Raw genomic sequence first — 16,392 nt, 5'->3', positions numbered from 1 at the left:
CATACCATACGTACCGTACTTAGAATTTCTTTATATGAAAAGAATAACAAGCACAAATTACACAACGTGTGACGACACAACTCATAAAGTTAATCATAATTATCTAATACAAAAGATAAATATCTTCTGTGAAATCTGTGAAACTTGTAAGATTAATGTACTATATACGTAATGAAGTGACTTTCCAACAAATCAACAAAGAAAAATACTGTATAATATTCATAGCAAGCTCCTCACACTAATAACTCACCACATTATTACAATACCAGTATCTTATTGGAGAATAGTGTGCAGATACTAAAATGGATTAATTGTCTGGCTAAATAACAAAATTAACATTAAGGAAGTTACCAAACAAGCTAAACCATATTTAATTCTACATTCTAACCACATGACTATATAAATCTTTTATGAAAACCTACCTACTTACCTACCTTTAGCACAATACATAGTTTCAGAATAAGTAATCATAAACAACGATAACTATAATACGTACATGTACTGTATTCATAACCTTGTGCCAGTGCCTGTGGTATTAATGCAACCTTGTGGGTGGGGGGGGCAAAATATTCTATGTACAGTGTTTTAAAGTAAAATTACATTCTGCTCCTTACAAAATTGCATGAAAACTAAAATACAATACGTACTTGGTAACAACAGTAAAATCTAAAACACAACATCACAATTTTACATACAAAGGCTCACGATGTAGTGGGTCTCCCCAGTTGCAAAACTTATGACAAAATTTACCTAAACTGTTACATTCACTTGCAAGTTATGGAAAAATATTTAGGTGGCAAACACAAGAGGAAAAGTAAGTGGTTATCTCTGACATAAAAAATTAGAGCAAGTAAACGTATAGTGAGAACTGAGTTTAGTACCTTTTAGATTTCATCTTATAAGTTCCAATAACAATACGTAGTGAAAGTCTATGACTTGACTTGCATTCGTCCCCATTTATGAATGGCAGCAATTAAAATTTAAAATTAACTCAAAGTAAAAAGAATGTTGGATTATGAAATGAAGGAATCCAATGTAATATTAATTTGTACTTCAAGCCAATGGCACTTCTTGAAAAGAAAATCTGGAATATTTGAAAATGGAAGTGTACTACATAATCATCATACAAATGGCATCAATATCCATGTGATAATAAGGGAAGAAAAAAAGAGCAGTACTGCTCTTTCTTTTGTATAATATTTTCACTCTCTTTGAGCCAAGACTTTACCTACACTTATAAAACAAGTAAATATGGAACTGAGTCTAGATGCCATCACCTTCTATGTTGCTTGATCAGATCTTATTCCTTCCAATTGTTCATGCATCACTTGATACCTTACTTCATTTTTAATATTTTAGGTACAATTCTCTTGTTTAACCCTTTTCATCAATTTCTTCCCAATTTTCCTGATTGTAACTGTAAGTGCCCTACTACCATCTGTCAAGTAGTTGGGATATGGTTTCTGATTACTATGCATCCATTCATGGTGCAATCCTTTTATTTCACTAATGCTATACTGTACTGGCCAGAATACAATGCAGTGATACCTGACTAAATTCAATAAAAGAAAAAATTGGTCTAGTCTTTCCGTCTGATACCTATTTTTTAATTGAGAGATCCCCATTACTATTCATTACTTCACAATGTCATTAAATATCTCTGCCCCTTAAAATTCAGCAATGCGTGCACAGGATTTAGCTTTGATATCAACTGGTGAACTGTTATCCCTTCCTGTGCTCTTGTAAAACACCTAAATTTCTTTCATCCAAAGGGCAACTTATTTAATGTTAAAGTTACTTTGTGTTTAGTGCATTTTATTTTTATCGAATGAACAACTGACTAGCTTTGTGACCTTCCTTACTTGTTCTGAAATGGCAATTTTGGCTTAATTTACTTCTCAAGATGCTTAGCTTTTTTCCTTTCCCCTACCACACTGTTAGTTCTTGCTGCACAAATCTTAGAATTATCATCAGCAATTCATTTCTATGCAGTATGAATGAAAGTTTGTTACCGACACACTGTTCTTTCAAGGAAAGAGGTTGTGAAAATGAGCAGATCTATATATCATTAAGCTCACCTAGACCTTTTCCACCCCTAGATTTGTCCAACAAGCCAAGAGTATTAATTACTACAATCATATAACCAAGTTTTCCTAAGAAAAGCACTAATTTCAGGTAAGTATGATGTGGACTTTTTGAAGGTAGCTCACACTGGATCAAAACTATCATACACATTAATGCAAGTGGCTTACTCATGTTCTGGAAAAGAAGAAAAACTTACTCTTGCCAGTAAACTGAGTCACTGTCAATGCTTTCTATCGTGGCTACATTGCAGGTTACCGCAGTCAGCTTATAATGCAGATCTATAGGTCATTGTCTTTTTTCATAATTTTTTTTCTATGGTGCATTCACCCCTCATATCTAATTTGTTGATTTTGAGTAAATTCTATTTATGCTTCTTAAGCATTACCTCTAAGAACAATCAAGATGCAGTTTTGCAAACATAAATGAAGGGGTATTATATTTCAACCTTTGCATGGTTCTCAATTGCAAACCTTGTTTTCTGCCTAGCCCTCAAAAAAGTTCATTACCACATGAGCCGTTATAAGCAAACCTGTGATCTCATGCATCCTATTCTCTTTTACCTCTTTATGTAAGGCCAACCATCAGGCACATATGATAGATTAATGTCAAGAGGAATATGACTGCATGGAAGAAGTAAAAATCATTAACAACACAAATCTTACGTATTTATAACAGTTTTATCGTATAAAAAACTAATAATATACCTAACATTATAGCTGTGAAGTTCATAGATCCATCAGTAAATTAGAGTATGTGTACTGTACTTACTCTTTACTCTAATACAGAAGAAAGGGAAAGAAAAACAATGACTGATATGATGTCATTCCTATGTGTTGTCTAACTATTCATTAGGAAATTAACATCTCACAATAAAAACTGCTTAACTTTAAAACAACAAAATTAAACTATCAATAAAATTTTCATTTATATGCACAATGCACAAAATGCTGGAGTGAGCATTCCAGCTAAAAAGCTACATTCTCCAGATTTTCAAACCATAATTGCTAACTGGCTGTTACAAACTACAGTTACAAGCTAACCATTGACAAGAGAAAAAAAATAAATTTTGGTAGAGAACAATGACAGTGGTGTAACACACTACTGCAGGGCCAAAAATTTTTATGCCATTGGTTAATAGGTAGTACATATCTGATGGTCTGAAAGGTGGACTTGTGGTAAAGCTACCTTTTTCTGTCTCATGGACGAAAGCTGGTGATCCTTAAAACATTGCAATTGCAATATGTGGCATGTATATGGGGTTATGATGAAAAATTCACAATTGACTGCAATACTACATATATCCTCACAATAAAATACTACAGCCAGCAGTGATACTGGTCAAAAGTCATTCTCATTATAATTACATATACTAAAATTTGTTTCAATGACAATACTACTCCTAATTTATCCACAACAAAAATTTTGTGAAACCTTATCTATAGATATTTTCAATTAACAGTTGATTTTGAATATGCACACTATTTTTGCAGGGAAAAGAAATAGGATTTTTATATTATTGCACAGTTCAATATAATTACATTTGGTGAGGCAAAAATCTAATAGTATTAAAATTCACATAAATATGATATTGTTATGATACAATAAAGTTTTATGCATACTTACCTGGCAGGTATATATATAGCTGTATTTTCTGAAGTCCGACAGAATTTAAAAAACTTCCGACACACGCAGTGGTCGGCCAGGTGGTTAGTACCCATTCCCGCCGCTGGGAGGCGGGTATCAGGAACCATTCCCATTTTCTATTCATAATTTTTATTTCCACTGTCCCCTGAGGGGAGGTGGGTGGGTACTTGAATATATATATATCTGCCAGTTAAGTATGAACAAACTTTATTGTATCATAACAATATCATTTTGCTCATGAACTTACCTGTCAGATATATATATATAGTTGAACCCCACCGTTGGAGGTGGGAAGGGACAGAATAGAAGGATTTTGGGACACAAATGCATGCAGATGATTTACATCTTGGTTCCACCTGTTAGCATAGCCGACTTCGTGATTACTGTCACCCAAGTCTGCTTCTGCTTTACTAGAGTTGCCAGCGAGGTAGAGACCTATGAAGCTGGTGCACTCCAGATGATCTGTCAACGGGGGCGTGACCACAATGTGACTAGACCATATTGACCATACCATGAGGGCTAAGAAGTAAAATATATATATATAATTATATATATCACCACCTGACCAACCTAGCCAAAGTTAATGTGTGTTAACTAAGGCTTCAGAATTAAGAAGTCGCCGTTGTCAGCGACTCCACAACTAAATTAAGAGCTCTTCCTAACCATTTTCTACAGGATAGGATGAGTAGTACTTCTTGCCCCAAGATTGTGTCTGCAGACACGTATGGCCCTAGCGAGCAGCAGATCTCATATGCCATCTTCACATCTCGCAGGGAGTGTGAAGTGAACCCAGAGTTGCTTCGCTAAAACATGGTACTCAGGATGTTGCTGAGTGCCATGCTCTGTTGAAATGCTTCCGAGGCCGCGCCCTCACCTCGTGAGCATTCAGATAAAAAGCTTTCAAATCTTTGTGCAAACACAATGAAGGAGCATTTTTTGAAAGACTCCTTAACCCTAAAACCAGGGTGTACTTCGATATGGGCAAGTCTGGTCTTTTTCGGAACACTGCAGATTGCCCGACTGACTTCGACTTTCTTGATTTTAAGTAGATAAAACTTGAGAGACCTGACAGGGCACAGGACTCTCTCTGGCTCCTGCCCACTAACTTGTGCCATCCTTGCTTCCAAGATCCTGGCCCAAGGACAAAAAGGGTTTCCATTCTTAGGCCATAACGAAAGGCTTAGAGAGCACACCTCCTTGTGTTCTCTAAAGCCAAAACTTGTGACGATGGCTTAAAATCTCACTAACCCTCTTTGTCGTATCTAGGGTGGTTAGAAGAAGGCCTTCCTGATCACATACAAGAAGTTAACAGGCAGGAGAGGTTCGAATGCTTGACATCACGAACTTCAGACTACGTCTAAGTTCCATATTGAAAGCTTCGATCCGGAAATGCACAGTCTGTACTAAAGTCAGGTGAACGACCAGTTGACCAGTCAGACGAATCAAGGACAGCAAGGCTGTACCCTGAAGACCAAAAGGCACTATTCTTAGCTGAAGGATGAGTGTCTGGACTGCCTGGGCGATTCAATCTAAGCAAACCTTGGGGGTGTATCAACGCAACCCAACGTCGTCCGCAATCGACTTCGTCAATAAGAAACTCAGGGCTACTATATGTCGCCTGATCTCGCACGAGTGTCTGACTCCGAGAAAACAGGCGAGGCAAAAAGTAGATGGTGAGCTAGAATCGAGATTCCACAGACCTCAATGATCGTGAAGGTCTTTGTTGTTTGACAGATGCAAATCTGTCAAACAACATTCTCTGTTGTCTGTTCGCACTGGCAGAATTTTCAAAACTCTCGGCAACCGCTAGACCACTGGTAGTTCAGGTGATCTCCCCCACGTTTCCCGTGGCGCTGGTACTTGGAACTATTCCCGTTTTCCTCAAGATTTTCTCTGAACCCTGTCTCCTGAGGGGAGGAGGGTGGGAATTTAATTATATATACCTGCCAGGTAAGTATGCATAAAACTTTATTGTATCATAACAATATCATTTTTATGCATGACACTTACCTGGCAGGTATATATATAGCTGATTGACACATTTGGAGGTGGGTCACAGACAGCAACATCGTCATAATTCAAAAATTAACTAATTTTTAAAATTATTTAAAATTATTTATTAAGTTCCTTACCTGCTAAGGTAGCTGACTTCGTAGGTCCTGCCTCTTAGCCTGCTAAACCTTAGTAGCTCTCAACTAGGATGTGACCTGTTTGTTGAGAAAGCTAATAACAAGGGTCTGACAACTGGACGGGACCAATTTGTTGACAGGAAACCCTAGCCCTCTCTTACCAGGGGCATTCATGCTAGGATAAGTTAGACCACCTGAACCACACACAAAGCTAACGTAACACATTACACTTCACATACTGAAGAGGAAATAACCCTCTCAGACAACCATAAAAAGAACACCACTTAATTAAAATACCTAGCATGTTAGTAATCTATCGTTGCTGCCGTCGATCGAGACGATTCGTACGGACTTTTGCAATCCTGTAACGAACTCTAGATGATCGTTACATTCTACGCCTGTTGTTATAATAGGCTCTTTCTCGTAAACTCGAGCAGGGACCGAGAGAAGATACTTCTTAAGATATGAGAGAGCTGTGGAATATCAGAGTTGATGTGGACCACTGGTTCCAAAAACTCGTTTCGAGGACTGGAGGGACGACCGAATTGCATTTACTTCTTTCAGATTAAGATCCAGGACATCTGAAACACTATCCAGATGTCCGGCACCTTCTTTCTATCATGACGCACTGAGAGATGTTCAGAATAATTCCTAGATCTTGAATAATATTTCAGTTTCCCGGTAGGAAAAAACTGTGGTCTGAATTGCAGTCTATTCGGGAAACAAACTTCTTCAGGAAGGAAATGGTCCCAGCAAGCTCATCCATCCCTCCCCGAGTATGCTTACTTCCCTATAAGGCTGCGCTTTGCCTAAGCAGGAGAGCATATAAAAGTGCAATGTTGCGGTAGACTCGTAGTTCTATACCGTGCGGTAACGAGCACCGAAAGGATTAAGAGATAACTCTGTTGAACATAGTAAGGCAAAACTAATGCAACGTTTATTCATATTCACGTAAGAAATCCCCTCAATCTTAGGCTAAAGTCCGTGATTGTAGGACAGAGATACAGTTAGTCAGTCAATCCCGCAGGAGAGACGTAACCGCCAGCACAGAGATACGGTTAGTCAGTCAATCCCGCAGGAGAGAGAGACGTAACCTACAGCAGCATGACAGCGCACGATCTGTTACTGGTGGCTCGGTTGGAACTTGGACAGTCAGACACAGCAGCAGCCAGCAGCTTACGAACGTCGTCTCTTAACTTTATGTCTGGGTTGCCAGCTACCCTATTCTACGAAGAAATAGGTCCGTTATTTTTTTAACAAAAAGAGACTCTCAAGCTGGTATATTTAAGCGAAACAGAAAACGCTAAATATATAGATGCGTTTGTGTCGTCAGAACACTACCATACAACGGTAAAAGATAAATCGGAAACTCCTGGAAGGCTGCAGGGAGTGACGATTAAATGTCCTTAAAATAGTAGACAATAGACCTCTCGGTTGCCATCCGAAGAGGTAACTACAGCAAGCGTGTATGACTTGAACCAACCAGTAGTAAAATAACGCAAGGCAAAAAATTTTATTATATCACAATAAAGTTTGTTCATACTTACCTGGCAGACATATATATAGCTGAATTCGGAAATACAGCTACATACATATCTGACAGGCAAGTTTCATGAACCAAACTTAGAGAATCGAAGCAGACATCTCAAGCTTCTTAAGATACTGGACATAAGCGTTCATTGACGTAGTCTACAAGTCTATTTCTTGTACGAGTCTGCGAATGAGGAAGGAGAGCTCTTCCGAACCTTGTCCTTATTCGCTTACGCAATATCAAGTTAATGAGATGTTTGTCAATGAGAACTAACCCATTAACGGTACAGAGAGATATTTTATCAATGAGGGGAGACCCACTTACTTGACAAAACGATAGTATATTGTCAATGGGGGAAAGTCACTGAATTGACAAAACGTAATCCAGGAAGTCGAGCCTTTTATTTTTCGATTCCCGTCTCAAACAAGGAAGGGACAAGAATCCTGTTAAGAGACTGGGCTTACGGTAGGTAGAACGACGATGCTCAATCGGCATGGAAGTCTCGACTAGAAACTAACAAAATCTATCATCTGAAAAACCCTTTCAGATGGTCTAAAAAGCTTTAAATTTATTGGCAGTATGGCAAAGGAAGTCTTGTCTTGCGCTTTCCTGAAGAGCGTCCTTTTGATGAGTGCCTTTGCAAGAATCCTACTGAACGTTGCCGAAAATCCTGACGTTCAGGACGTCGAGCCTTTACATAACCCGTAACTGTCTTATCTCAAAGTCTTGACTGAGGTAGAGAAAACGAGATCTTCCCTTGAGCTTTCCTTAACTCCATCCACCTTTGCGAAAAGCAATATAATATTGACAGAGACCTCTTGAATTCACGAAACCCGAGGTCTTGCTGGGTTTCGAAGATGAAGTTCTGTTCACTTTCTTGAGGCTCAAATCTTAAACAAGAGCTTGAAGAGTTCAACAGAAACGTTCTGGTGCGCGCTCGGCGTCTCACGACGAGGACGCTCGGCGTCCACTGGCGAGGACGCTCGGCGTCCACTGGCGAGGACTCGGCGTCTGGCGGAGGACTCGCGTCCACTGGCGAGGACGCTCGGCGTCCACTGGCGAGGACGCTCGGCGTCCACTGGCGAGGACGCTCGGCGTCCACTGGCGAGGACGCTCGGCGTCCTGGTGCGCGCTCGGCGGCCACTGGCGAGGACGCTCTGGCGTCCACTGAGTGCGTCCATCCGAGCGTCCTGTTCAAGCCGATCGTCCAAATAAGCGTGCAGAAAAGCGTCACGCTCCTGACAGGCGTCAAAACAAGCGAGCGAAACTGCCTTCTTTTTCCTATTTCTTGGTGGAAAGAAGTACACGTGATCAGGCAACTTTCGCCTTCTTACTTCTCACTGAAACACATAACGAGGGAGAAGGGACGTGAAGCGTCCCTCTTCTATAAAGCTTCTTAGAGGGCGCGAGTCCTTCGAGAGCTCCAACCCTTGTGCGGGGAGGACGCCTCTGAGGACGAGAAACAATCCTTCAGGATTCGTGCATTTGCACGCACTTTGGCAGTCTGGGGATTTTCATCAGAAACTGCCGAAGGCACGCCAGATCGGTGGGGTTCCCTGTAACCCTCCTTCGGCTTTCGACATGCCCTCTCCCTTGGTTCTGGGAGTTCGACAGAGGTCTAGACCTAGAGGCGTTATAAGGCCGATCTGACGCACCCTCCACTACACAAGGGGCACTGGTCACTGCACTTAGCCACTTCACTATTGCTCTCTAAAGCAAACACTTTCGATTCTAAGTTACGAATCGAAATAGTATAAGAGAAAGGGCAATAACCTCTACAGACACTGTTTTAGGGCCCGAAGGCAACATTACAGGTTAGGCGTAACAAAAACAGAAGTAGAACTCTTCACAACAATGAAGGAGAGCGATCACCTCTCGCAGACATAGTCATAACCTGTAGGCCATACTACAGCGTTAGGCAAAATAAAGTCTACCGGAAGGTTAGCAGTATCACTACCCTGACTTTCGTAATTGATTATTGCGTACATACTAACAAACTTTTTCCTTACGGAATTAGACACGTTTACTGATTAATTTAATTGCGTACATACGAATCATACTTTTTCCTTACGGAAATAGACATGTTTACTGATTAATTGCGCCCCCCAAGTGCGGAACTACCGAAGCTTTCGGTAGCCACACCCTATCTTTGCAGACAACACCCTCTGAAACTAGCCTAACTAGATTCAGATATCTTATGCAAAAATGAATCAAATTCAAATCAATTTAAGATAGCGTATGCCTAGCCACAAATCCAAGTAAATAAATTAAAAGACAATTAGGATACTTAGCGGCAAATGAAGTTTCCAAAATCCTAAGCCGGAGGTACTGAAAACAGGTGTTTTCAGTACCGGCGACAGAAAATTTATGAATAGAAAATGGGAATGGTTCCTGATACCCGCCTCCCAGCGGCGGGAATGGGTACTAACCACCTGGCCGACCACTGCGTGTGTCGGAAGTTTTTTAAATTCTGTCGGACTTCAGAAAATACAGCTATATAAATACCTGCCAGGTAAGTGTCATGCATAAAATTTTAGAATTATTATATTTAAACTTTTCTACAAATTTTTATCATTATAAGCACGACTAATCCTTCAAATCTAAAAGAATGATACCCACCTGAATATGGAAAAAAGTCCAGTTTCACCAATGTTAATCTTCCGACATGCTGTGATTCCATAAGCATGGCCCTTAACTAATCCAACATTAGTTCTCATCTCAGCTTCTTCATGACTGTGAGGCTGAAATACAGGCAATAAATTATTAGCATATGACAATAAACTAGCCTTAAAATTCATTTCACATCTCTAATTTAATACTATGACTGACTGTTGGTAAAGGCATTACAAATTTTAGGTCTTTGAAAATATGTACATACTATACATACATATACATACTTATACAGGTTTAGTAACAATCAAGACTAACAAGCTGTTGATTAATGACTGAAATTAATTTGGTAACATAAAATACAAGTATAGTGGAAATTTCACTAAACATAACCATAACATTACTAATATATTCTAACAGTTTTTATTTTCAAAACTTAGCAAAACATGAATTCTTATTATTTAGGAACTGTTTTTCTTGGAATATTAATAGACTGATTATGTAACTTCCTAGATTCTTTTGAAAGGAAATGCAGGTGATAAGATGGTCTCATGATCAATCTCAAAGACATAACTATATTATATATGAAAATGTAAATTATATAACAACATACTGAATCTGTGAAATGGAAAATAGCAAAATTATCAACATATCCAAACATCACACATGGCACAATAGTACATGAATGATAAAAAGTAATAATTATTATATCATTACTAAAATTATCGTACATAAATAGAAAAATAAAAAATAAAGCAATACACAGTGCATGAAAAAAGTAAACAAAGGAAACCATGCCTAAATGGTGAAAGTAAAACTGAGATGTTGGAACAAATGTGCTCTCTTCCTCTGTGTTCATCTGTCTTTCAGGAAACAGTATACCATTATGCTATGAAACTCAAAACTCAAAGCAGTGAAAATCCATTGTAAAAAAGCTATGGGATGACATAGGGTGTGGGAACAAGTTATAAGGTCGCCACCTTTCATAAGAAAACTAAATGTGAACCCTCAGATATGCTTGGCAGCCATACTACTAGTACGTACAGTAGTACAGATATTTCCAGCCAATTGAGTAAAACCTAAAAAATGGAGGGGCTACAATTAGCAGAATGGAAACAGAAGTTGAGTAATTTGTGTAAACGTTTACAGGACTTTAAGGATTTTGCTATTTCCATATGTAAAGTAGCAGCAGCAAGTTCATAATCATAAAAATAAAATAATGAATGACCTATAAAGAACACTTGGTTGATGTAACAACTAGAATACCAAAGGAAGCAAGAAACACTTTGAACTTGAAACTATTATGAAATCCACTTACCTTTGAGAACTCATGGCTTCATAAGTCATTACAAACTAACAAAACCATATTAATTAGTGCCTTCTATGTCTAATAAAAACCCATAATAATTATTACCCAATGATTGTCGTAATTTGTCACTTTCTTTAAGGATGAACACCAATTTTGTCAAATCAGGTCTTTCATGCAAAGCATGCTTAAAAGAAATTGATTGAAAACTGTGCTTTAGCTAATGCATATGAAAACTATCTCATTACTATACAGACAAAAGAATGTGCAACATTAAACCAAGGCAGTCTCATCATTCTACCTTAATTTTTCTGGTTAGAGCATAATTATTGCATTCAAGTATGTCAGAGCGATTGTCACTATCATGAGGAGTCTGTGAAAGATTGGAAAATGGCATTCAAACTAATAATTTACAAAAATGGAATCCTAATGTAACCAGCAATTTTAGTTAAATCTTGAACAAGGGAAAAAAAGATAAGGATAAATTTGAAGAATTTCCAAGAAAAGTCCTTAACTGGCAACTGCAGGATGAACTGAAATTTGAAATGCATTTTCCATTATACTTTCTTAACGTTTCATTCTACTCAGACCCTGTTACATTTTGTCCAGGTGTTCAGACTTTATAAACGTACCTAGACAAAATGTAACAGCTTCTGAGTAAAATGAAACATTAAGAAAGAATGGTAAATGCATTTCAGTATCAATTCATCCAGTAATTACCAGGTACATGATGAATTAAAAGCTAATGCGATCTAAAGGTACTAACGTGCTCAAATTCTCTAGAAACAGTTTTAATTTACATACACCTTAAACTATTTTTTAAAAAATGCAACAAAAGTACATATGGTATGAGGTAATTAGTACTTCATACTGTGTACAGAATTCTACAAAATTCCTTAGAATGCTTAAAATTAACATTTTTGGTGTAAAACGTTTTCACATGTAATAAAAATAAAATAAAGGAAAGTGATATGTACAAAGAAAATATGTGCAGTGGAGAGAATAAAGACCAAAGGATCGGTATTTTTTGAAGACTACAGTAATATCAAGTACTGCATCAACAACTTAAAACAAAGTTAATTACTCATTATGATTATTTCTACAAGTCTTACACAAATTGTTCTGACAAAAAAGCGTAAATTTCGAAAATTCACAATCTATGTAGTTTTGCCTGTCTTCTCTATTTAGAGACCTTGGAGTGTACAGTATAACTGCTTTAACACTGTCGAACAAGAAAGCATGTTCATAACAAAATTGCTTCTAATATATACATACTGCAAAATTCTTGGAAGTTTATTAAGGAGGGCAAAATTGCCATGATTATTTTATAGTTTGATATATGCATATTCTACATATTTTAAACTAAGGATAAAGATATATATAATTTTATTACACATATCTTAAATGAGAAATATAGGACTTAGCAACTGTGAAACTGCTAAACCAGGAATAGATTTGGCAATCATGAATCCAGTATAGTTTTACAGCTAGGTAACACTGACTTAAGGGAAATCATATCAAAGAACAAGAAGCTTCTAAGGTAACATTTACTAGTGTCAAAATTTCATTATGTATATAATACATAAAGTAAACAGACACAGAAGGCAAATTTGTATGTATAGTACATACTGATGACAGAACAAATAGCAGTAAGGATGTACTCAAGCAAATTTTGACAATGCTTCTCTCTGAAGCATCATCTGTCAAGGGAAAGAGCTATATGTTGGAAAAAGAATGTGTGTGTATGGATCTAAGACAATTGGCTGTAAGGCACTTAGCCGTAGGACAATTTGCTGTAAGGCATTTAGCTGTAGGACAATTGGCCATAAGGCATTCAGCCGTAGGACAAATGGCCATAAGGCATTTAGCCGTAGGACAATTGGCCATAAGGCATTAGCCGTAGGACAATTAGCTATAAGGCAATTGGCTGTAAGGCATTTAGCCATAGGACAATTGGCCGTAAGGCATTTAGCTGTAGGACAATTAGCTATAAGGCAATTGGCTGTAAGGCATTTAGCCGTAGGACAATTGGCCGTAAGGCATTTAGGTGTAGGACAATTGGCCATAAGGCATTTAGGTGTAGGACAATTGGCCATAAGGCATTTAGGTGTAGGACAATTGGCCATAAGGCATTTAGACGTAGGAAAATTGGACGTAAGGCATTTAGCCGTGGGACAATTAGCCATTAGGTATATTTAGCTGTAGGACAATTTATCGAAAGTCATTTAGCCATAGGACAATTGGCCATAAAGTATTTGGCCGTAGGATAATTGGCCATGAGGAATTTAGCCATAGGACAATTGGCTGTAAAGCATTTAGCTGTAAGGCAATTGGCCATAAGGCATTTAGGCTAGCCGTAGGAAAATTGGCCGTAAGGCATTTAGCTGTAAGACAATTGGTTATCAGGCATTTAGCCGTAGGACAACTGGCTGTAGGACAATTGGCCATAAGGAATTTAGCTGTATAACAATTATCCGTAAGGACAATTGGCCGTAAGGCATTTAGCTGTAGTGTGGCGGGATAACAAGCTTAAGAGCAAGCAGCAAATCTCCCCCACATAAACTTAATCTATCTGGCTACCAAACCCACCCTCAATCACACTTTCCTCTTTCCACTACAAAATACAGCAGGACAATTGACCCATACCTAGTACATACAGAACAAAAAACACAAACAGGTACTCACCTCTGGCTTCTGATACTCAGGGATAGGCTGTGCTGTCAGCTGGATAGGCTATAGGCTAGCCGTGACACATCCACCGCCGATAACCAACCACACACCAAACAACGGAGACCCACAAACCCACAACAACTCAACAACCCGACAAACAACTGCAGACGAAGAACACCAACAGCCCGAAAGAACACGAAAACCACGCGAGTCACGACTTACAGAAGCACAACAACCAGCTAAAACCAACACTGCCCCAACCACCACTCACAGTCACCGAAAATGCACACCCAACCTCTTCAACTTCACCAAAACCAGACAGACACACGCACAAAAACCTTACAACGCCAAAATCAATCAAATACCACAAAATCAACTAACAACCAAAGGATAAATGCTGCCAAACCAACTCTGTGAATTCACTAGATGGCTCACTGCTTACAACTCTCCGACAGACTTCCACTGACATACTACAGAGAGCCACAACAGAATGCTTCCGACCGCCATTGAACCACTCTCATTCATTCTTCCACCAATCTCTCTCTCTCTCTCTCTCACACACACACACACACAACTTTTGGAGATGTTGTAAAATATAAACTACTATCATTACTCCTCCGTAGTAGGACAATTGGCCGTACGGCATTTAGCCATAGGAAAATTGGCCGTAAGGCATTTAGCCATAGGAGAATTGGCCATAAGGCATTTAGCCATAGGACAACTGACCATAAGGCATTTAGCTGTAGGAAAATTGGCCATACGGCATTTAGCTGTAGGACAATTGGCCATAAGGCATTTAGCTGTAGGACAATCAGCCGTAAGGCATTTGCCCATAGAAAAATTGGCCATAAGGCATTTAACTGTAGGACAATTGGCTGTAAGGCATTTAGCCATAAGACAATTGGCTGTAAGGCATTTAGCCGTAGGAAAATTAGCTGTAAGGTATTAGAGCCATAGGAAAATTGGCTGTAAGGAATTTAGCTGTAGGACAATTGGCCGTAAGGCATTTAACTGTAGGAAAATTAGCTGTAAGACATTAAGCCGTAGGACAATTGGACGTAAGGCATTTAGCCATAGGAAAATTGGCCATAAGGCATTTAGCCGTAGGACAATTTGCTGTAAGGCATTTTGCTGTAGGACAATTGGCCATAGCTAGGACTATTCGCCATAAGACAGTTCACCATACAGATATTTTGCCACAATAACAAGCTTACCTTAAAAATTCAAAAGCAAAAATCTTACTATTCAACTTTTTAGTTTTTTGCCTACTTTTTTAAAATAAAGTGTATAAACTTCATTATTTTTTATTTTTTTATTTTATTCTTCTCTTATTATGCTTTGCGGCAAAATGTCCTTGTTGCGAATTATCCATACGGTGACTCTAATTGTCTTATGTGTGCTTTTGTATGTGTATGTGCAATGGGCATATATATATATATATATATATATATATATATATATATATATATATATATATATATATATATATAGATATAATATATATATATATATTATATATATATATATATAATATATATATATATATATATAATATATATATATATATATAATGTATATAGTGGTACCTCAGGATACGAAATTAATCTGTTCCGAGGCAACCTTCATAACCTAAGCTTTTTGCATCTTGAGCCGCATTTTACATGTAAACTGCCTAATTCGTTCCAAGCCCTACAAAAACACCACAGTAATTTTATAATAAAGCTAAATTGACCAATAAACAATGAAAGACAACAATTTGGACCATTCAATACCTAACTTAATACATACTACTAATATGTACTACATAGTAACTGTAAATAAAGTGTATTAGTGTACATGGTATACAAGAAATACTGTACGTACATACGTAGTAAAATGTGGAACCTTACCTTTCAAGTGAGGCTATCTCCGAAAGTGGCGACAGAGGAGAAGGACAGACGGAAGAAAACTTGTACGTACACTTAACTTTAAGAAACACATTAAAAAATGTCAGGAAACATTAAGACTAAACTTTACGAAACACATTAACAAATGGCACAAAACCTTAACACTTAACTTTACAAAAACTTAAAATTAAATTTCTTTATTTTTTTTTATTTATTTATTTATTTTTTTTTTTTTTTTTTTATTTTTTTTTTTTTTTTTTTTTTACAAAATTTCAATTTCTTCACCACTTTCAATTTTCTGATTTTTCGTAGTATCACTTGGATCTTCCTTTTTGCTTACTCCTACTAAAGGCCTCTTTAAAAAATAACTATCCAAGGAAGATTGCTTCTGCCTGCTTTTGACAATGTTCCTGAAACGACTCAGGCAAACGTCATCGGACTGCACCAAGCATACGACCTGTGTAAGCCTTTTCGGGGTGTCTCTTTTCTACAAATGATTGCACCTTATGAAAAGCAGCTAGAGCATCCTTA

At 37.8% G+C, this 16,392-nt stretch overlaps 1 protein-coding gene across 7 annotated transcripts in view; it reads right to left on the bottom strand.

The window, feature by feature from the left end:
- The window catches only part of LOC135220599 (calpain-5-like), a 221,245-nt gene that overhangs the window by 116,329 nt on the left and 88,524 nt on the right, over positions 1-16,392 (bottom strand). For all 7 annotated transcript variants that reach the window (XM_064257868.1, XM_064257869.1, XM_064257875.1 and 4 more), the window contains one exon: positions 10,009-10,130. In XM_064257868.1, the coding sequence (XP_064113938.1) occupies positions 10,009-10,130 (122 nt within the window). The remainder of the gene's footprint in view (positions 1-10,008; positions 10,131-16,392) is intronic.

This window comes from Macrobrachium nipponense, chromosome 2 (genome assembly GCF_015104395.2).
Source record: "Macrobrachium nipponense isolate FS-2020 chromosome 2, ASM1510439v2, whole genome shotgun sequence".
Classification (NCBI taxonomy): Eukaryota; Metazoa; Arthropoda; class Malacostraca; order Decapoda; family Palaemonidae; genus Macrobrachium; species Macrobrachium nipponense.
The sequence above is the reverse complement of the archived record's forward strand: the minus strand, read 5'-3'. Positions and strand labels throughout refer to the sequence as shown.